This window comes from Fringilla coelebs (genome assembly GCF_963513975.1).
Source record: "Fringilla coelebs genome assembly, chromosome: 6".
Lineage (NCBI taxonomy): Eukaryota > Metazoa > Chordata > Aves > Passeriformes > Fringillidae > Fringilla > Fringilla coelebs.
The window spans coordinates 61,610,593-61,634,319 of NC_140034.1; the positions used below are offsets into that span (position 1 = coordinate 61,610,593).

The following is a 23,727-nucleotide window of genomic DNA, read 5'->3' on the forward strand; positions in this document are numbered from 1 at the left end:
AGCGCCTCTAAGATGAAGTAAAGGATTTCAAGACTCAGCTCTTGTAAGAAACAAAGTATTGAATGTTGAATATTTTTCTTTTGTGTGCCGATTTACCTTTTTTTATGTCAAAATTACGTAGCCACATGCACTTCAGTTAATTAGGTATTCTAAATATTTAGGAGTGTTAGGAGATTTATAGGTTACTGCATGGCAGAGATAAAGAGGACAATGCTGTGGAAGTAAGATTGATAGCTGGACAGGGTACACAATGTTCCAACACTGTCCAGAAAGGAACATTATTCTGTCTAACGCAGTTGAGGATTCTTTGTCTGGCTTTCTTGTGGGAATTTGCTTTTTCATTTCCTTCCCTACATGATACAGTGTGAAATTAGTTCTTAATATGTGAGCATGAGAGAGAAAAAGAATTCAGTATATGTCAGATTTTGCCTCTTTATGCAGAGAATCTGTATGGACTGGCAGGAAAATTCTCATGCTTTTCTTTGTAACAAAAATATAAAAAGTTGCTGTTTCTGTTTAGAAAACAAACTGCTTTTAGATTAGTGAATATCAGACCTTTGGTGGAGCCGTAGCTTTGTTTTGCTTCATACAGAATGCTGCTTAAGACCAGTAAACAATAAGCTTTTTTTTTTTTTTTTGTAGAGCTGTGTCTGGAACATCAGAAAATTAAAAATAAGTATGAGGCAAGAGAGAGGAAAAATACTGCATTCTCCCAGGATTGTTTTTAGATTAGGCTTCCTGAAAAAGCTGTCACATAGAGCATTGTCTTGTAAAAGGTACAGCATTGCATTATGAGCATCTCAGTGTGATAGTTTCTAATGATCATTTAGTTAATTGCAGAAGTGACCTATGACTGCCACAAACTGCTTGCTGTTCTTCCCTCTCTTTCATTTATAAATTTGTTCCCTTAAATTATGGAAAAATGGGAGAAGCATCTTAAATATTACACAGTGGGCAGGTGTGTGTGAGTGCATGTGTGTCTTTGTAGAAATTTGTATTTCAAATGCATAGTTACCATCTTCCAAAATAATATTTTCCCAATTTAAATTCCTCAGGATATGTTTTTTTCATGTTCCAGGTTTAGAGGCTGAATGAAGAGCAGCTGTACTTTCAGTGGTTTTATTTAAGCCCGTGAAAGCAATTAGTAGTGGACATGTGTGTAACATTCTAAATTCAGCTTGTGACATCTGAAGTTTGTGTGTTTGACAATGTCAGCATCAGACCAGGGCATTTCTGTGACTGTGTTCAATTCAACCCAGTGTGTAAAACACAGAGGAAGGCAGTGGGAGGTGTGAAGAGCTGTGAGGTGTTCTCTTGGTGTCCAAAAGGCAGGTTGCTGAAGATTGAGGGCTCCTTGGACTTTAAAGCTGTTCAGGCTTTCACTCCAGAGACAGCTGAACACTGTCTTTAGCAAAACTTCAGTGGAGTCTGCAACCTGACACCAGGGACTTCTTGTGTGCTGTGAGCCAGGAGCACAAGGGAGAGCGGATGGGCTGAAGGGCCACTTCACCCAGTGAACCACATTGCCTAGAGAAAGAGTACAAAAATGGCCAGGTAATAGTCTGTGCTGATAACCAAACAGATTCTCTAGGGAGAAAATCTGTCAGTTCTTGGAGAAGGGTTTTTTTGAAAATAAGAACAGGTGGATTTTATATAAAATACCACTGCTGCTTGTTTTTGTGGAGGTTTCCGTGTCCAGGACTGTTTGATGGTTTGTATCAGGGCTGCAAGCTTCTAAAGCATCATCCTGCCTGCCTGCCTAGAGCTCTGATATGTGAAACCTTTAAAAACCTTCATTTGTGTAACTGAAGATTTGTATACTAGTACCAGGCTCTCGTATTTTGGTACTTGTCTGCTTGTATCATAAGTCACCTACAGATAAATTTATCAAATTGGTAAATTTGATCAAATTCATCAATTAAATTTATCAAATACAGAAGTATTTGATAAATATACTTCTGGTTCAGGATGTAGATTTGGATGTATTCCTGGGCAGGAAAATATGACATACAGCAGTGACTGAATTATTGCTCCCATATTTAGGTAGAGTAATTTTTAACTTCATAGGCTGCTTATTGAAAATATGAGTGCAGAAAGAAGCAAAATGTATGCAGTGCTTTTCTGGAATGTTCTTGCACAGCTGCATCTGTGTGCAGATTTTTCTTGCCATCAGTATTGTTTTTGCTTCCTTTCTCTAGCTAAAACTATAAAGCTAAAGGTTGCTAGTTTTAGTCACCTGAGAATATCTGCATTTCTTGTTTGTAAAGGGGCTCTACTATGAGAGACAATTGCCTGAGATGGTTGTCTCAAATACAGTGTACAGCATGGACTCATAAATTGGGTTTTTTTAAATACAGTGCTTTATGGTATTGAATATGCAGCAGAGTTATACAAGATAAAACTGGGGAAGTTATGGACTGTCAGATTAAAATACACTTAGGATGCAAACCAGTACTTGTCTTTTAATCATGTCTTTGGTCAGATAGCTAGTATTTTCTTTTCTCCTTTTTCTTCTCTTTCTTTGTTGTTTCTTTCTCTTTTTTAAAAAATAATTTTGAAAATGCATGAGGATGGGCTGTGAACAGAGGCATTCAAGATCTGGGGAAAAGACAAGGAAGTGAGCATGTCTGAAACACTGGAAACTCCCTATTTCTGTGAGAGATACACAGTAATTTCCTTGCATGAATTTTTTTTGTCAACACTAGTAATGGGGATCACATTTCTGCTCTTCACATCTTCCCGTTTGGTGTTCTTACTTTTATTGGTTTAAGGAAACAACAGGGTGTGCAGAATGACAAAGTCAAGCTGTGATCCTGACATTTGTGAGCTTGCTCTGTCAGTAATGAATTACTTCCTCTTTTTTTTTAATTAAAATGTACATGAGAGATCAGCAGGAAGGCAGATTTAGCATGTGGGAGATGGTGCTGCAGCAGAACATGCTGAAGTGTTTATGAGTAGCTACTGCTTGTCATGTAAGTGTGCTGCAGGTTTGGAAGGAATTTGGTCAAATAAAAAATACTTTTTCATGACATAAGAGTGGGCCACATCAGTTTTATGCATTTGTTAATGCCAGATTAGATTTTGTGTTAGAGATCAGAATTTGTGTTGCATGCCTTCTGTAACTCGCTTTACTGTGTAGGCCAGTGGAAATCTTGTAGTTGAAAACTTCAGTTTAAGACAATAATGCACTTCTTTTATACCACTGGGGATTAAAAAAGAAAAAGTTGACTCTCTGGGCCCATGATTTGATAGCTGTTTTTCATCTCATTTAATGTTCAGGATTGGGCCTTACTGAATCTGGAGAACCAGACCAGGTTCAGTAATGTTATAGAAAATAATAAAATGCATCTTTGATAGCAAGTAGAGGGGAAACTCAAATGCTTATTCAAGTAGTTAAACAATGCTTCCAAATTCTATCTTTACACAGGTTTTTTCAGCTGCACCAACAATTCTGCTAATTCTTGCTGTTGTAAACATACTAATCCACCTTTTGATGCTTTTAAAGAATTTAAACTCTTTTTCTCTACAAAGATTAGCATGTAAATACTGAAACACTGAAGCTAAAAGAACTTGAATACTTACATTTTGATCAGTTGGTAAAATTCTTTTATGTAGCTTTGAATTAAAATGGAAATGAATATGACAATGCTGTAATATATTTGAATATTAGGGGAAAAATTAACAATGCAAAATATTAAGGCATCAAAGATCTGGGAGCCTTTTATAATTCTGTTAGGGACACAGAATACAGATATAAAAGGATATATCAGAAATGTAACAATATTCACATTCCTAATGGATTGGAGGGGCTCAGTGGGTGTCTCCTTGGGCAGACATGAGGCAGGGCAGAACAGTGTGCTTGACCAGAGTTACTCACAGTGCTGTATTTCTGTTCCTGTCCAGATCTGTTTATATGGGCCTTTGTTGTTAGCTGGAGAACATTTCATTTCAGCTTTGCAAATACAAAAAATAAGGAGTTATGTTCCTTCTGAGAAGGAAATGGCCAGCTTTTTAGTAGAAAACGTGTCATGGGACAACATAAAATTTAAGGTGTTTTGTGCATTTGGGTTGTCTTTAGCAGGCAATGTCACCTTTCATGTGTCTTTGTTTAGCCACTATCAAGATTGTACTCATAATATGCAGCTCACAGATTTGTATCATAGAGATCTCTTTGCAGTGATTGATTTTGAGGATGTCACTACATGCTCAAGAAAAAATAAACCCTTGGCCATTTTGGGGGGTGAAGCAAGAGTTCCCCACAGCATCCCAGAATAAAATGTCAGGTGTAATTCTCTTTCCAGAAAGCTCCCCTACAGGTGGGGCAGTAGGCTGTGAAATTGCATTCTGACTTACACTACAGATGATCACAGCACACTGAGCAAAATGTTTTGGTGTAAGTAGTGAATTACTTGATTCAGTACCATTGATGGTTTATATAACTCACAGGAATGCTATCCTGAAGGGGGAGGGAGAAAACTGGGAGTGGGGCAAGAACCAGCAGTGCCAGACTGAAAAGGTCAGGGAAAGAATGGTGAGAATTTCTCTGTATTTCTCCTGAGAGAGTGTTTTCCAGCTGTACTCCTTGCACAGATTGGCAGGCATAGTTAGTGGGCAAAAGAAAGAACTGAAGACCTGATCCATAAAGATGTCATTTTGTGAATTACTGATTCTTGCTTGTGACCAGTCTTCAATATGTCCTAGAGGTTACCTTTAAAATACTGTGAGAACAACTCATTTTCAGTTAAAGGTGTCTAAAAATACTTTTTGTGAGCTAAACATATTCTCTTTTTAACTGTATAAAAAAGAAAGCTGTGGTTCCATGCTGTGCTTTTGGCTTGCTGTAGGCATCACATTATTCCTGCCTGATGCAACTGGAGCTGCAGGCCTTTTCAGCTGTTTAGCAAAGCTTACTAAAAACCCCATTGCTCACAAAGCAGTAGTCTTCCTTCTGGGACTTATTCTAAGGATGTGCAGAAGTTGGGCAGTAAAGTAGAAGAACAGGCAAGATTGGGAAGAAAAGTTTTCAGTGAAGCACTATTACCAGAAGAAACAGATTGAGAAAATGACACGGCCATTATTTCCACACTGTGTTCTCTTTGATTACAAGTACGTCATGCTTCAAGTTTCTGGGGTTTTCAGTTTTGTTTTTTTGTTCTGAAGGCTGCAGAAAATGACATTTAGAAGCAATTCTGAAGTTTAAGCATTTTTTTAAGATCATTGAGTCCAACCCAGCACTTCAAAGTCCAGCACTAAACCATGTCCCCAGGTGTCACATTCACATGACTTAGGTCCCTCCAGGGCTACCCTGGGCAAGCCTGGTCCAGTGCTTGATAACTGTTTCAGTGAAGAAATTTTTCCTAACATCTGCTGCAGCTTCCTGCTTTTCTTTGGGAAATTACTGCTGCCCGGGCTTGTAGGACTGCAGGTCCAATTCTGGACTTCAGTTGTCCATTTTATTCTTGCCAACTACATCAAGCCACGTGGCTAAGCTGTGTTTTAAGTAAAATGAAAATTCAAAACCTTTGTTGGTGTTTGTCTTAATTGGTGTTGTAGAAGAAATATGTTACAGTATTGAGTAGCAATGATGCTCAAACATGGAGGACAGGAAGGGTATAAAATCAGTATATCAATGGGAAAACAAAGGGCTGTATATCTCATAAATGCACAGTTTGTTTAGAAGTAGTTGAGAAAGGGGATATTCTCTATAAAATGTTAATTTTGTTTGATACATCTATTTGAGTTTTTTAGTATCTCAAATATTCAAATAAGGAATGTTTCCCTGTTTCAGGAAACGACTCACTGAAGATTACAATAAATTATTCTAAACACCAATAGCAAGTATCCTATGCCATAAAATTAATTCCAACACAAAAAAGCCCTGTGCAAATCTAGCTGTTACCATTTTTATCCTGGAAATTTTGCAAGTCTGGATGCTGCTAGATGATGTAGAGCACCCAGAGAACCAATGTTTGGTACGTGATTTATTTCCACCTCTCTTAGTGAGCACTGCCGAGGGTGATGGAGGGCACTGTGAGGTTGCCAATATGAAGAAGTAAAGATGCATTCCATTTGACCTTTCTCTGACCATAGTTTCAGTGTTACTTGCAGATCTGAAGGGGAAAGGCTTTTTTTTTTTAAATTTATTTTTATTTTTCTTGGAATCTCACTGTTATTACTAAAAAATCAATACATGCAGCTTTTCACTTACTTTGAGTTGAATTCAATGTATTTTGTTCGTTGTAGGACTCTTGTTGGGTAATTGTTGGTGCAGATGGTGTATTTATTTTCTCTGTGTGCTACATACTTGCAGTTTGGGAAATTAAAGATGATACTTTATATAAGAAGTTTTGAAGTGACAGTGCTGTTGTTGTAAAACTCTGTGGGTTTGTAGGATTATAATGTTGATAAAGCCTCTCTGTAGAATGACTAAGTATAAGAAACACAATGATTTCTAAATTCTTTCCCTTTTCTGTAAACAGGGTTATTTCCTTCTCTTTGAGTCCATGCTGGATTCTGTCATCTATGCAAAGGACAAGTACCTGGCAGAGGGAGGCTCAGGTTGGTGCTCAGTTCTTTTAATAAATTTAGCTCTGGGGGGAAGCTAAATGAACTCAGAGACTTGGAATAAGCTATGCATGGATGAGAAAGTTGCCAGTCTCGGTGAAAAATGTTTCCATTAGTAGGAGCTTCAAGACATTAATTTACTGTATGGGCAATAGGAGAACATTAGGTGGGGTTCCAAGGTCTCAAGTTAATGGTGTTTTTAAGAATAGAGGGGGCTATTTATTCTTAAGTACAGACTAAATTTTTCCTCCTTATTTCTTCCCACACATGTGGGCATTTGTTTCTCCCCACCCTGAAATCCAAGTTTCTGCATAACTATGAACAGAGGAAAATAAGTTTTATCCTGTGAGATGTGATGCTGTTTGAGTAAGCTGCTCTTGATTAGAGGAGAAGTGGATAGGGTGTTTTCCTGAGGGAGGGAAGTTGTGTAGGGAGGACATAGTTTCAAACATATGAAATAACAAATGGAATGACGCCGTTTCAGTTCAGCATATTTATTCTGGTGGTGATATGCTCTTTATGGCTTGAGGGTAGGATTCTGACAAAATAAAAGTGTTTGCTTTGGAGTTCTTCTACCCATTTAAGTAGCTTAGATAGTGTTATCTTAAGCAGTGTTTAAATGCCTGTGTTTATTCCCCATGTGATGCAGTTTTGTGCATGAGTTCTGCATGTGCTTAATTCCTTTGTCAGTATTGTATTTCATATTGACCTTTTCAATTGTAGTCATCAGTCTGGGGTTTTTTTCCCCTTTTGTGCTAACCATGCACACAGTTTCACTACACTGACCTAATGATTGGATTAATGACTGTGTCACAGTGCTTGCTGCAGTGCTTCCCTCGGGTTGCAGTGAGTTTTTGTATACTACTGACTGCTGCAGGAAAAATGGGCTTTATGCAGTTGTTCACAAAGCTGAATATACAAGCAAGCAATGTCTGAGAATATTTAGTAGCCACTTGAGCAATGTGACAGAATAAGAGCTGTTTTATTTTCAGTAATGTAGAATAGTCCAGCCACATCAGTAACATGGGTGTGTACTCTGTGTGGATACCTGCTGATAATTTTACACTGCAATACAATTAAATCCAGGGACATTCCCTAAAATCATAAGGAGACATTTTATGTTTAGATACTACTTTCAAAGCCTTCTGAAAAGGGCCAGAAATTTCTGACCTCTCTTTAAACCATATTGTTGGTCGGTTTGCTCTTGGTTTGTTACTCCCAGAGATTCCTTTGAGAGATGGGGTGTCCTGGTTCTGCAGTGCATCCTTTGGGTGTGACAATGGTCTTGGGCCCTTCTTTCATTCATGACAAAGCACACAGTGTTGTACAGGCACCGATGGGATTTTCAGTTCTGTCAACAGTTTCATTAAGGTGCTTGCAGTTGCTGTTCTTCTTTCTGCCAGCTTGTCCAGCAGGTGAAAGGCTGTGCCCTGGGTCCATTAGAAGGCTGCTCAGCAGCACAGACTCTTCTGCAGCACAGCTGAATTGCACATCCAAATCCATATGAGGCAGAACTAAGAGCTCGCTCTGAAGTGAAGCCTTACCAGAGAAACTCCTGAATCTGCTTAATTTTGTCTAAAGCCACTTGGTACTATTGAGGCCAAGATCATTATTACAGAGAATGTTTGAAAACTGAAAAAAGCAGTAGCAGCAGCTGCAATTTGACCAGATCTTTCAGTGACTGAGCTGGGAATAGAATCCAAATTTCCAGATATGTGTTCAGTCAGTCATATCTTCATTACTTCAGTTCAGCCTATTGGCGTGCTGGGGTGGATTGTGCCAAACTGTCTAGGGTAATGTGTACAGTATAGAATAGCTTTGTTTGGGAACATAACATTTTTGCTGCCCAGGGCCCATCTGTTTGTCCTTTGGAGCTGTTGCTTAGGTATAGATTTTTTCACACACTTGAGTCCGGTTTGCATTGTCGTGGGCTGACAAAGGTAAGGAAGGTGTCATTCGAAACATAATACATCCAAAACATAATGCTCCTTCTCATCAAAATGGTGATGGCATTCACGTGCAGTTATTGCTGTGTATCTGGAGGATTGCTGTCTCCCCCTTCAGCATCCTGCAGTTTGTGAGGCATTGCTGAGGGCTGAAGGATTTCCCATCCTGCTCTCCCCAGCACGTGAGCCGTTCTGGTGACGGATGGCTCGTGGGCACCGAGTCGAGAAGGACGCAGATGGTCAAAGCCATGAATCTGGGAGAGCTCGGAGGAGTGCGTGCTCTGGCCAATCAGCATTTTGCTCATTTCACCTGTGAGAAGGAATAATTACTGAATTATAGGCTTAATGGGGAAAAAAATGACAAGTCTGTCAGGATTGCAGAGGAAAGTGTTACAGAAAGAGCAGAGGATTTCCAGGGAAATCAAGGGCAATGGGGAAATGGCAAATGCAGTTTTATGCTGGTGCTTTTAAATATGTACAAAACTCCACGGTGTTTAGATGATTCAGACAGCATTGCTTACATTTTCAGTCAAATCTCAGTGCAGTGTATAGGACATGGGTGGGTCTGTAAATTAATGAATCTCTGTAGGCTTCTGCCTGAGCCCTGTTGGTGGAACACAGATTTCTTTTTGTGAAGTCTGAATAGACATTGTCTACTTTTGCTGCTATTAATAGTGAAAATGCAGATTAAATTGGAGCATATTGTGTTTACATTTTCCCTTGTTCTTAAGCACATGGGTAATCGATCATGAGTTCCACTACTGATTTAAGGATTTGCTGTAAGAACAAAGATTTAATAAAAACTGATTATGATCCAGCTAAAATATTTTATGCTTGATATAGGTGATTAAATTTCTCTTTAGTTTACAGAATGTCCTAGAAATTTGGGCTAGTCAGAGGAAGGAAGTTAATAAAATAGTTAATCATGTATTGTTGTGGGTTTAATTTTCATTTTCCAGTGGAACTACGATGCTCCTGTGTGTTCTGTAACCAAGGACTGCCAGTCTTTTCATCTCTCTTCTCACCGTGCCATTGCAACCTATGAAACCCATTCCCCTAAAAAATAACTCCTCAAAGGCTCTTAGCCCTTGATTTTTGTTGTTTGTATCTCGCTGTCTTTTAATTTTTGGACCATCAATGGTTGCTGTCCAAGGTGTGAGTGCTGTGAGGCAAAGCCAAGTGGTGTACATAGACACTGTTAAACAGCAGAGGAAAGCAAGCTTGCAGAAAGTCTTCACTCAGTGGTGGCTCCAGAAACTGCCTGCAGATCCTCCCACCACCACGGGTGGTGATGTTTTGTGCTTGTGTGACAGCTGCCAGCCGTGCTGGAGCCAAGTGATTTGTTTTGGACAGGACAGTTTACCTGTCTTCCTGTTGGGATTCTTATCAAACTGTCTTTGTACTGCTGAGTGAGTTGTAGGCTGCTCCTGGAGATGCTTTCTGCTCCCATTTCCTCAGCTGCAAAATAGGGGTGATGATAGTTTACCAATTGGATTCTGATTTCAGCTTGCTGATACTTATTTATTCTGCTTTAAATAGTCAGCAAGTGAGAAGAATGGCAGTGTACTTACTTTAATGTCTTCATAGAACAAGAAAAAGCTTCTTTAGAGAAGGTTGTTCTTTACAATCACTACTTATTTATAAGAATATTTCCTTTGGCCTAAAACTGCGCTCACTGTATGAAAGGTCTAATTTCAATTTGCTGCCTCTGTCTTCAGCATTTTGCAAGGTAGAAAATACTGCTTTTCTGACCTACCATGCTGTACCAATGATTTATTCATTTTGATAAACTGTAATTTCAAGCAGAGCTGAAGACAAAATTAATTTTACAGTTCACCAGATTCTGGGGAGGAAGAGAGGCACTTGGCTTCAGTTGTATTAACACTGCCCTCTTATGTATTAATATAAAATAAAATTAAATTAAATAGGGTGTTTTAGTTGATTTTTTTTTTCTGAAATCGGGTCAAGAATTCAATATATATGACTTTAGAGGCTTTAAAATCTGAAGAAGAAAACATGGGAATTTCTTTGGGAAAAGAAACCTAGCTAAATATAAATTGAGCTTCTTTTACTATTTGTTAGGGTTATAGACAGCCATGTACATAGCAGCTGTTCTTTGTGGGTTTTCCAGTCAGGCGAGATTGCCAAGACATTGACTGACTTTGTTGGCAGCTGTTAAAAAGGCAAATGTCAGTCTTTCACTACTATTTGTAAAAGCTGTAAATAGTTGCTTGTTCTGAAGATGTTCCTGGGAGAAGGAAAAGCACAAATGTGAAAATAGTGTAAAATGATAGTTTTATCCTGAAAGTAGGAGGGAGGGAATCCCTGAGGTTCTCTTCTGTCTGTTGTGCCACTTCCAAATCTTCGGATGCAGACAGAAAAGTGGTCATTTCCAGTACCCAGAAATAATTTTTTAGGTTGTAAAGGTAAGAATCAGACAGAACTGATGGCAAACAGGAATAAAACTCTTGAGTAAGAATATATGTTTTTTTCTGAAAATATGGTCTTTTCACAGAAGTTATTACAAAGCCCTTGCCTGAATTTCTGTTTTGGTGTCTGTTGACTGTTATGGAATATATTTTAGGTTAGTCTCTGTCTAGAAGCCAGAATAGGCTGTTCCAAATTATTTTCTTCAGACATCAAGTTTCCATTCATTTCCTGGTAATGGGATTCAACTACAGAGGTAATTTGTTATGAATAGGAAGTACCAGACTAGTGTGTGAAAATTTAATTTTTGTATGTAGTCTCTTCTGTGGACAAACGGGACTCTTTAGAAAGTAAAGTAGCAGAAAAAGTGTCTTGTCCAAGAGCTAAAAAAAGTTCATTTTTTATTCTTTTGAGATATTATCACTTTTAGACAAAGGAGTAAAAAAATCCTCTGTGTGTGTAAAATAAAATTTCACTACTCTGTTTCTGTTGTTACAGTTTATCCTGACTTGTGCACCATCAGTCTGGTAGCTGTTGGGGATACGAATAAACATGCGGACAAGCTGCTTTTCTGGGAAGATGTGTATGGCTTTGACATGTCTTGTATGAAGAAGGCTGTCATTCCAGAAGCTGTTGTGGAGGTGCTGGATCCAAACACATTGATATCTACAGCCAGTGTCATTAAGGTACCATACTACTTAATGCTTAGGAGGCAGATGAGAATTTTCCTTGGTTTTCTGGAGGAGGGGCTAAAATTCACATGGCACACACAAACTTTGGCATTTTCAAAATTATAAAGTGCAGTAAGGTTCTTGCTGCTAAGACTGGAAGGTTTGTATTAATTGCTTTTTTTACCAACTTTTGAGCTTTTAGTAAGGTAATTTTCCCATATTTAGACTGTTCTGTTTTATGATTTCTTCTATCCAAAGCCAAATTTACTTTGGCAATGCTCTGCTAGTAACAGTGCATGCATATCTCTTTCTAATCCGTGCTGAGCAGTCACTGTCCAGCTCAGATGTAGGGGCTTATCACATTTTGTCATCATGCATCATGTAGCATAACTGTTGTGCTGAATGGCTTTATACTCATTTGTTCTCATTTAGCCCTCATGGTTTTTAAAATAACTTAAAATCAATGCATGTGCTTGTTTGCTGGAGTTACAGTACAAAGTAGTAAAATTAATGAGTTGAGGAACAGTGGCATTATAGATAAATTGTTTTAATCAATAGCTATCCCACAGAACAAATGGATTATATTTTGTAGGGAAAGTTTAAAAATGTTCCCATTCATCATTATGATTATTACAGAAGGTACTTTGGTGTGTTTGCTCACATCAGGTGCTGCTTGTTCTATATAGTTCATAATGTAACTTTTCAAGAAGCAAAGCATTCCCTAAAGAAAGACAAGGCAGTGTGAAAATTCATAGAAGGCTTTGGGTTAAGGATCATCCAGTTCCAGCTCCCTGCTGTGGGCAGGGACACTTTCCACTACCCCAGGTTGCTCAGACCTCCCTCCAATCTGGCCTTGAACAAATCCAGGGATGGGGCAGCCACAGCTCCCCTGGACAGCCTGTGACAGGGCTTCACCACCCTACAGTAAAGAATTTCTTCCTAATATCAAGTCTAAACCTGCTGTCTTTCAGTTTGGATCCATTCCCCCTTGCCCTGTCACTCCATGAAAAAGTCTCTCTCCATCTTTCTTGCAGGCTCCATTCAGGTGCTGGAGGCCACAGTTAGGTCACCCCAAAGCCTTCTCTCTTCCAGGCTGACCAATCCCAGTTCTCTCAGCCCTTCCTGACAGGAGAGGTGCTGCATTGCCTTGGGGGCCTCCTCTGGACTCACTCCAACAGCTCCATGTCCTTCCTGTGCTGAGGACCCCAGAGCTGGATGCAGAAATCCTGCAGAGAGGAGGGAAGAATAACCCCCTGTACCCACAGAGGCTGGGGACCCCTGGCTGGAAAGCAGCTTTGCAGAGAGGAATTTGGGGGTTCTAGTTGACACCAAGCTGACCATGAGCCAGTTAAACACACCCTTGTGGCAGAAGCAGCCACAGCCTCCTAGGCTGCATTAGGAAGAAGACTTAATCACCAGCAGCTCAAGAGAGATTGATCTTCTTTTGCACCCCAGGGAGATGAATTCTGGAGTGCCCTGTCCAATCTCAGGTTCCCCACCCAGGGCAGGAGTGAGATGACGGTCCTGGAGTGAGTCCAGTGAAAGACTGCAAAGGGGATTCTCCAAAGGTCTTTTTCAACCTCACTTACTCTGATATGGCTACAAAGCCAGTCTGGCAAATCAAAACCCCCTGGTTTTAACGCACATCAGTTTGATGCTGTAGTTTACCATGTGACTACATGAACAAGGGGTAAAACAGGTCAAGATGCCTGTGAAAGCTGCTTACTCTCAACAAGGGGCAGCTGCCATCAAGAAGCAACTTCCCTGAACAGAATGAGCTACTCTGTGTAATTCCATACCACTGCTACTCAAAATGTCTGTTTATTTGGGTGTGTGAGGAAGAGGAGTTTCAGGTGTTAGGTAGTTTTTTGGACTCTTGCCGTTTTTTGGAGAGCTGAAGTAGTATTGCCTTATAAAAGTTGTCTCATAATGAGAACAACTGAACAACCTTCGTCTAAAGGGAGATCTTAATTGCCATTCCTCACTGTTACTGACAGAATTTTATTACCCTTTCTGACAGCATATTGACTGCAATACTGCATCCACTCCAGACTTGGAATTCTCTTCAGATTTCACCCTGAGCATTACAATGAGCACACGGTGTACGGTGAGACAATTTTGCTTTCTTCATCCATGGTCGCTATTGCATTGGACTAAGAGACAATCCATTAATTATCCTTCATTTATCATCAGTCCTTGCCTTGAAACATTCATTTCTGCAGTGCAGAGGTGTCAGATGAGCTCTTTTATAGAAAGAGAGATGGATGTAGAACTCCAGTAATGGTGGTAGGTGAGGAAAGGGAATGGTAAGGAGCCTTAGCACTGGCATCTTTCTGTTTTGTTCTCTAGCCCATTTTCTGAAATACAAGAAAGTCTGATGTTAGCTTGCCTAAGTAATGCATTGAGCTTTCAAACATTACATTATAAGCAAAGACAGGATGGCCTGATTTTTACAGAAATGTCAGTAATTTGCTTTTATATGCAATACAAATTCTAAATGCTTTCTAATAATTTATTAAAAGACCATCATTAAATTTGACAAAAGAGCATTACGCTCTGAAATCAGTAGAAAAAATGAAAATTTTGCCCTCTGGGGTATTGTGAAACTTCTGGGAATTTCATGCTTAAGTCACATCAAAAAATCAGGTGTAAGGAGGTAATTTTTAGCTTACTTCTAATATATTGAGATAATTCTGCTACAGCTGGTTTATTGGGATTTTGCATGAGTATACAAAGAAGAGCTGCAGACTTCCTCTGACATGGACACAAAGAATATGTTTCTGTATGATATAAGCTGCTTAGGGGGATGCCAAAGTCTTGGATGCCTCAATGTAACTCCTGGTTTGGATCTTAGGTCATGCTGCTGCATTTGCCAACATTTTTACAGAGTAGCAGTCTGCCTAAGAGTCTGTAGGTGTCAAAAAGGGAAATTTTCCCATGTATATAGTTTAAATCATTATCATTTTTAATAAGTAGGTGTGTACAAGTACTTCATATTTACTTGTCAGTTGTCACCCAATTAGGTGAATACACAGTAACATTTTTGGGTTTATTAAATGGAAGTCTGTCTATTTTACTGTGCATGCAAATGGAACCCCTCATGTTTCAAGGTATCATAGGATAAATCTAGGTGCCTCAGGGCAGAGTCAGGTTTGATTTGAGATCAAGCTTCACTGCAGCCCTGGTTTAGTTTTCTTAATTTGACCATATTTGAATAACTGATTAAACAGAAATCTTTACAAAATTTTGCTCATCTTTCTGATGTTTGGGTATTTGCTTATTTCATAAACATTATTTTCCCCAGCACTAAGCTCTTACAAAAACTTCATTTCTGTTCTGTGATTCTGTGGCATCATTGGCATATAAATCAAGATGTATACCTGCATTTTATGACTTCCAAGAAGAAGGGGAGGGAAGTGGGGCAAGAGCAGCGTTTCTGAAATTTTGCAGCGAATGCAGCTTCTAAAAAATGATCAGAATGCTGTAAAGTATTTTGCACTTCATCATTTAGGTTTATTGACACTTGGAGTGAAATTTCCACAGTTTCTATGATGGATTGTAGAAGTTTAGTTGAAGGTTGACAGTTCATCCATCATATCAGGCTGCCTAACCTTGCAGTAAATGAACAATAAAAGTCCATTATTTATGTTGAAATTTTTGAGGAGATGCTTTAAGATTGCAATTTGTCCTTTAAAAATAATATTTGATGTTTTTCTTGTTTGCATATGTTTTGTTATTCTAGTGGCTTTTCATTTTCTGCACAAAAAGAGAAAGTTTCCTATATTTCCCAAAATCCTAGGGTTTGGTACTTGTCTCCTAGGATTTTTCAGGGGTTTTTAAAAATATGAATATTTTAAAATATCTTTGCTTTATTTACAAAAAAATACTCCACAAAAATAGTAATTTGGAAATCCATCTTTATATGCTTGTATTTCATTTCAAAGCAGCTTTTCCTCAGCCATGCAAGTGTGGAAGCAGATTTGGTCGTCTTATTCCTGATGTTGCCTTCAACACTGCTGATAGCAGAGCAGTGTTACCATCAGAACTAGGGCTCTCTCTGTTGAATAATATGTCCTTAGAAACCAGGCAGATCATTATCATTTTTAATTAGTAGGTGTGTACAAATACTTCATATTTACTTGTCAGTTATCACCCAATTAGGTGAATACACAGTAACATTTTTGGGTTTATTAAATGGAACTCTGTATCAGACATCTTTTAGATATCTTTTTTAGACATCTTTTTGTCATTAGAAGATGACCAAAAAAGTGTAGGGGGCACATGGTTCTGTTATTTGTTCTGGGGATCCTCTTGCAGAGCAGCTGGGGGTTTGCAGTGTCCCTGGCTGTGTGGGTGGGTTTCCCTGCTCCCTCCCATGCACCGTGTGCATGCAGAGCAGTGTGGGGAGTGATTTAGTTAGAGAAAAGGACTGTGGGCTCCTCTGGTTGGAGTGTGCAACATAATAGTTGAATAGCTAAACTCTCAGCTGGCATCTCTAGAAGTAACAACCTTATCAGGGTCTGCTGCTTCCTCCCATCCGCCTGTTTGTCTGTCTTTGCTGACAGGACAGGACCATAATTGCAGTTTTTTAGCAACTCATTACCACACTTGCTTTAGTCATGGCTTGGAACACCCCCAGGTAGGCAGGAGAGGCTGCACTTCATGGCTCTGTGGCAAAACCATAGAATGCTTTGACTTGGAAGAGATCCTAAAAATCACCTAGTTCCAACCCCCTGCCGTGCCCAAGGGGTCCCACCCCTTGGATCAGGTTGCTCCAAGCACCACCCAGCCTGGCCTTGAACTTGCTGGGCATCCCCAGCTTCTCTGGGGAACCTGTGCCAATGCCTCACTGTCTTCACAGTTAGAATTTCTCCTAATACCAACTCTAAATCTCTCCTCTCTTAGTTTAAAACCATTCCCCCTTGCCCTATCACTATCTGCCCATGTAAAACAATGTTAAATTCCTCTAAAATCTGTGCTCAGCTTTTCCTCAGCTGTTTTCTGGGTTTGGATGAATGTACTAAGGACATGAATGCCCAGCCATCGTGGTGAGATTGTGTCAAACAGAAAAGCTGTGCAGCTCACAAAACTAAGAGCATAGCATTGACACATCTGATTTGTTTGTCCTTCCACTTTCATACTTCTGTGTGACCAAAAACCCCTAGCAGAGTATTAGGTCATGCTCATAAGAGATGACTCTCATGTTTTACTCTAGGTACATCTTGAGTGTATTTCAGATGCTCCTGTAATACATTGAGTCATAGCCTTAAAAAATTATTAAGGCTCTAAATAGTTTTTGTTTCTTCCATATGTTCAAGAAATTAAATAAGTCTTCCCCAAAAAATTCTAATACACATAAGAAATAAAAAATTATTGAGCAAAAAGAAACATTTTAAGTATCCTCTCTTATATGCTGGTTAGTCTTTTAGAAGTTCTGAGACAGGGTGGTGGGGTAGTTAATGCTTTTTTCTGAGAATATATTGCTTCTGTTAATTTTTTTCTTCATTCCTTTCATGCTTTGCCTCAAAGAAGCATTTTGTAGCATTAATTTTATGTCTAATTATCTTAGCTTTCAAAGAGTTAAGATTTTCAAAGTGTGAAACAGTTGCATGGAATCATTATATGAAATTGTTCCAAAGCACTTTTGTTGCAAGTTGACTTGATTTTGGTCCTACAAAGATAATAACAGGAAAAAACCCTTCACTTAGCCTGCAGAAGTGCATTTTCCTAATAAAGAGCTAGAGTTTGTCACTGTTGATTTTAATGAGACATCTGGCTAATATCAGTTAGTTGATGCTGCTAGAAAAATACTCCATTAGTTGTATTCTAAGTTGATCACCGTGTGAGCTTTTGAGATAAAATATAATGGTGATTACCCTCAGTCTAGAAATCAGTTGACAAACTTGCTCTTTTGTTTGCAAGCATTTCCCTTGTGAGTCCATCAAGGTTGATCTTTCCTAGCTGAATAACAATATCCCCTGAGAGGAAAATGGCAGTATCTCTTCATTGCTCCCAGGAGATTTTGTCAAAGAGCAGGGTATGTGTATAAAAAGTGGGAGGGAGGAAGGGGGTGAAAGAAGGATAATGAACTGGAGGACGTGACTGATGTATTAAAACCTTCAGGAGGAAAAAGGAAGTTGAGTTGACTAGAGAAAATTATTCTGACTAAGGAAAAAAAACCCTTGCTTGTTAAAATTTTCTTAAATGTCTAGCAGTTTCCATTTCTTAATGTCAGGTGTTCCAGTTGGGAGCCAACTGGAAGTATTACCATATGAATCTTTGCTTCCAACCTTAGGTGAGAAACTCAATTTTTTAAGCTAGAAGTTGGAAATCTGGTGTGGGTACCACAGTTAAATCCACCTTGAATGCCTGATTTCTGAGTAAAGGAAATACTGCTCCACCATGTTACAAAGCAGATTTATCCTTCTCATCTCTTTACTTTTCTGTAGCCTGCTCTGCAGTGACATCCAGATTATTAATCTTTAAAACACAAAATTGCTGTGTTTTAATTGCCAGGGGTTTCTTTTCCCTGTGATAAAAAACGCAGCAACTCTGCTGCATGGATGACAAACATTCCATCTCCATGCTTGGATAAACTCCATCAAAAGCACATTATCTCCCACTTCTGTGGCCAGCTGTCTAATTGTATTTGTTGTAGCCACTCACTGCTGGAACATGATACTAGTGAAGAGCAAGAATGATGAATTACTCACTGTAGGTGATAGTGATGATGATAATTTTTAATTTCCTTGTTCCTAAGTGAATTGGTAAGGCTGCCTTTGAGTTCTCATAAGGAAAGGAGCAGTCTCATTTGTTTTGTCCTGTTAAAATGCTGCATGTACAGCCAGCCATTTTCTTTAGGAAAAAAGCCTTGGTATTTAGATGTATTTGAATTAAAATTTCCATTTTTCTTTGCATTTCAGCTAAAGGCTCTGAGTGAAAGATTGTAAATAATGTCTACTCATTTATTGTATGTTTAACCTTTTTCTGGTTTTATTATATTTGGTACATGTTACGTGAAGAAATGGGGAGAAAAATAGTCTTGAAATCATTTAGCTGGGAGGGAAGAAAAGCAGCTTGAAGACAAGTGAATCTTACTGGGAGGACCTGCTTAAGTTACAGGTTTTTCATATGTTGGCATGGACACCTTAGAAACCCTCAGTAATGAATGAAGACCTTAAGCTACATGAACTCTTCGTCAAAATGTGGGGTTGACAAAATCAAGTAGGAGTTTGTGGCTGCTATTTTAATTTCAGGAATATTTTATTCTTAGTTGAGTGAATGCTTTGTTGACCTTTGTAGGATGTTGCTCTGCAGCCTCAGTAATGTATATCTATTAATGTATATCTAATCCTTAATGTTTCCTTCATTCCTTATTTGGCCACCTTAGTTCCCTAGGTAAATATATTGGCTTTGTTTTGGGGGTTTTGTCCTCATAGCTTGCCTTTTCTCCTGGCAAGTTATTTGAGAACAGGAAGAATAATATTTTGGTAGTGTTTCCTAATATTTACTGTCCTTTGAGGCTCGAGCATGTGTCAGGCTGGAGTTGTAATTATTTACCAGTTTAGAAGTCATTTTTTTTGTTTTCCTCTTTCATGGTTTTCGAGAGACTGGCACCTGAAAGATTTTTCCAAAGGAGGTTTAAATCCTTACTGATTAGTTGTAGGTGAAGTTGTAAATGAGCTGTCAAAGGTGTCACAAAAACCTGAGAGAAATTGCAGTAGGAGAAATAACAGCCATCATTATGCTTAAAAAAAAATAAAAAACAAGAAGAAAAAGAATCCAAGGCAGTAGTTGTAAAGCATCATTTAGAATTTATGGGGAAGTTATTTTCTTGTTCCTTTTCTTTCGTTTGACTTGTAAAAAAGATGTTTAATGAAAATCTGGCCAGCCCTATATTTCATTTTAATATGCATGTGTCTGTGATTGCTTCTAGTATGCCACTTGTGATTTTTTTTTCTTATATTTTGCTGCATTTGATAAATTACACAAGAGGGGAGGACCCAATCTTACTTCAAGTTGTAGACATTGGAAATCTTTTCCTTTGTATTATTGCATATTTAATAGATGCTTGTGGTTATTATAGCTGCTGTAATTTGGGATATTGTCCAAAAGTCAAATGAAAGGAAAATATTTTGAACTTCACTTTTACAGAAGTATTTCTCTGAAATGAACTTAAACGTAAAAGATTCATACTTGTGCATTTCAACATAAACACCAACAAGTTACAGAAAGAAAGAAGGGAAGGTATAAATTCCTTAAAAGAAGAAAGTAAACAAATCCACAATAATATAGCTAGTTTTTTGTTACCAAGCATTTAAACTTTGGTTTGTGTCAGTTTTTAGATTTGTGAGATTTTCTTTTAAATACACAGGACTAGTGACTGTAGATAAAATTGAAGAAAGCATCATGTATGTGTACTTTACTTCTACCTTTTTTTTCCTTTCCCCCAACATCAGTTTCTGAAGTGGTACAGTGCTTACATTCACACAGCTTGAGAGTGGTGGTGGTTGTTCAGGGGTTTTTGGAGTGTGTTGAAACAGACCTGTGTGATGCTGTCAGAGATTTTAGTTTTGCAGAGCTCTGTCAGGGAAGACTGAACCATTGGCTCAGTTGGTCAGAGCATGGTGCTCATAACGCCGAGGTTGAGGCATTAATTCCACATGGGCCATGAGCTCAATGATCCTTGTGTGTCCCTTGCAACCCAGAATATTCTGTGACTCCCACTGCTTGAAAAAAGCAGAAATTCTAATGGTTTATATCAAGCTTTTTGCAAAATGCTGAGAGGACAATAATTAGAACTGTGTTGTGCCTCTGTACCCTGAAATACTTTTCTGGAGGCATACATAGAATTCCTTAGATTGGAAAAGACCTTCAGGATCGTTGAGGCCAGCCTGTAATCCAGCACTTCTAAGTCCATCCCTAAACCATGTCCCCAGGTGCCACATTGACATGACTTCAATCACTCAGGGATGGTGACTCCATCTCTTCCCTGGGCAGTCTGTTCCAATATCTGACAGCCCATTTTCCTAATATCTAACCTAAACTGCCTTGGTGCCAGTCGAGGCCATTTTCTCAAGGCCTCTTTTTAGGGAGTTGTAGAGAGTGAGAATGTCCCCTCTGAGCCTCCTTTTTTCCAGACTAAACCCCCCCCCAGCCCTCTCAGCTCCTCCTCATCAGATTTGTTCTCCAGACCCTGGCCCAGCTCCATTCCTTTCCGTGCAGCCTCTCCAGTACCTTCAAGTCTTTCTTGTGCCATTCTGCAGAATCACCTGCTGGGTTTTAGGAAGGCTGGGTGTGCTCTTTGTAAGGACTCTGTAGGTATCTGTGTAGCTGCCTTGAGATCCCTTGGGCTTGGGGCAGACAAAAAATGATAAAACAGCTCAAAAGCAGAAAGATCTTAGGACACTGGCAATATAATTTACATTTTAAGCATAGCCTTGTGTTTGAATGAGCATATATGAATATACACAAACTATGGAGGACCGTGCAAAACGATCAGTTTCTCAAGAACAGCTGGTGAATTTAACACCTCCTGTAGGGTAGATGTTCAGAAATAAAACTGAACTTACAACATGAAAATAATGTCTAATTTGGATAAATTGAGTATTTTTCAGGGTGATGTTACAGGCAGGACAACACATGCAATCTATCAAACTAAATCTTCCATGTGAAATCAGGGAGAGGAAGAGAAGGCTGAATGTTACTGGGAGGTTTTGGCATGGAGTTGAGGTGGATATTGTTCCCTGGAAATTTGCAGATAACAGTTTCTGTTGAACAGAGCTTTAAACGTTTTCAGTGTTTTATTTTTAAACGGTAAGCCATGGCTGTGTGCATCGAAGTGGGGTGTTTTAATTCAGTGCTTTTTTGCTTTTTGTATTTCCTCAGCTGTAGAATAGCTGCAGGTGGTCAGTAACTACTGGGTTTGGTATTAGACTTCTTCTTTTCCCAAAAGTTTAAAATATGAAAGATGGAGATTAAACACACTGTTGGTATAAACTAATTATATAGTTGTAACCAATTTCAGAAAGGAAATCATCAAACCAAGTGTGTGTAGGGTTGGTTCTTTTAGTTGGCTCAAAAACATTTTGAAAGTTGTTAATGAAAGATACTCATTAGATTTCTCAATTGCAATATGTGCTCTTACAGTTAGTCTTCAAAATGTCATTCAAGCTCTCCCCTCAATGTATTTAACTTAAAAAATATCATTTCTGTTCAGCTAAACAGGGCTGGAGTTGTCTCTTGACAGAACTCACCAGAGTGTGTGTTTCAGTTTTGGGGTGCCTCCACTGCCCAGTTTTAACTGACAGAATTTTGAGAATTCCCGGAGCTGTTCACAGGAGCATGTCCTCAGGAACTTGAGCAATAATACTTTTCTATTTTTGGTTTCTTCTGGCTCAACAAATATTTCAGTGTTCAATATTGAAGGACATCGATCCATTTTGGAACATAACAAGAAGAAATTATTGGATCAGTGTAGAGCTCTTGCTCTCTGTAATCCCTGGAGTTCTTATTAAGGTGATTTTTGTGATGTGTAATAATTATTATTACTACTCTGGATTAGCTATTCAAAGTCAGTGTTTCAGGTTGTTTCAGACAGGGAAAGCACTGATCCTGTAAAGAATAAAGTAGTTATTTATCTAGTAATTTGCAAAAGGTACAAATCCTGTTTCCCTTAACACAGGAGAGGCAGCAGGGAACACTTTCTTTGCTTGTAACTGAGTTTCTTTTCAACCTGAACTTGACCCCAAAAACAGTTCTCTGGAGCCTTTTCTCAGGGTAGCACGTAGGGTGTTTCTGTCACCTCTCATTACCAAGTGTGTGGATATTTGCATCCACCTTGGCTAGGTCTGTCTGCCTGGAGCTCTTGGCTTTTTGATCCAAGATGTAGCTTGATTGTCTAGTTTTCTCTGGAAGCCAGATTTTTTTTTTTTTTTGTCACAACCTTGTTCTTCTGCAGTCATCACGTCCTAATTCTTATTTGTAAGTATACCAGTAGTATTGAGCTGATGGTTGAAAAATACTTTATATGACTTGCTAGATTTCTGACTAATGTCCAGAAAAGATCAATAAAAGTAGTCTGGTGGGTCAATAAACTTTGTCAAAACCTTCTCAGTCTTTACTCAAAAGGCGTATTAGAGACAAGGCTTTAATTCACTTAGGAATGAGATTCTCAGATTGAGTGATAGGACTTTACTAAAGGGCTGGAAGAGTCACTGTTTCCACTGTCTGACCCTCATTTGTCATGAAGGGCTCTCAGTGTCTCCATGGTTTGTTCTGTATTTTAATTCTTTAGCCATATTGGAATTTGGAACTTGCCAGACTTCTCTGGAGTGCCCTTTGTTGAAAAGCAGGTACTTTAGCATAGTTTTACTAATCTAATGCATTTTATTCTTCATTGTGTTGGCAACATCTGTTTGGATTTAGACTAGAGAGGAAAAATAGCAGAATGACTTATTCATATTCTGTATTTCATAGTGATAAAACCCTATTCCCTAATTATGTAAATATGTTTTACTTTTTTTTCCGTCACTATCTTGTGTGAATCTATATGAAGGCTATGCTATAGAAACTGTCATTTTTAGCTTTTCAGCAACCAGTTTCCTCGTCCTGGATAGGAGAAGAACCCTGGTGCAGTAAGAGAGAGGTTACGGTGGGTTGTTTGCAGTGAGTTCTCATGGCACAGGCTTGCCATCATTGCATTGGTACATGCTTCCTTTGGATGCAGCTGATGGGGGAGAGTCCCTTCCTCCCTTGGCAGGGATGCAGAGCGTCCCCAGCTGAGTAACTTCACTCACTCTGGTTACTCAGAAACTCTCTTTGGGTTATTTCTTCAGGCTGATGTGATAGAAAAGCACAACTGCCTTGGTACCAGGGTCTGATGTGCTTTAGCCTTTTCACGGGACAGGAGAAAGCAAATAAAGGGGAGCATGGACAGCATTTCTGAGGTGAAACTGAAGTGGATATTTTATTAGCATCTTCCAGTTGTTTATTTGGGTTTGTGGGACTCTAACAAGCCATTTTCTTGTCAAGAAAGCAGTCCAGCGTTGAAAGACTGAGTTGACTAACAGTGACAGTGTAGTGTTTTGTGTGTGAACATTTTATATCCCTTACTATTA

General features: G+C 38.9%; 1 protein-coding gene across 1 annotated transcript in view; it reads left to right on the forward strand.

Annotated features, from left to right (window-relative positions):
- The window catches only part of PRMT3 (protein arginine methyltransferase 3), a gene marked incomplete at its 5' end in the record, with an annotated part of 54,219 nt that overhangs the window by 19,534 nt on the left and 10,958 nt on the right, over positions 1–23,727 (forward strand). Inside the window, 3 exons of the mRNA XM_084208045.1 lie at positions 6,480–6,558; positions 11,436–11,623; positions 13,629–13,715. Of these exons, the coding sequence (XP_084064171.1) occupies positions 6,480–6,558; positions 11,436–11,623; positions 13,629–13,715 (354 nt within the window). The remainder of the gene's footprint in view (positions 1–6,479; positions 6,559–11,435; positions 11,624–13,628; positions 13,716–23,727) is intronic.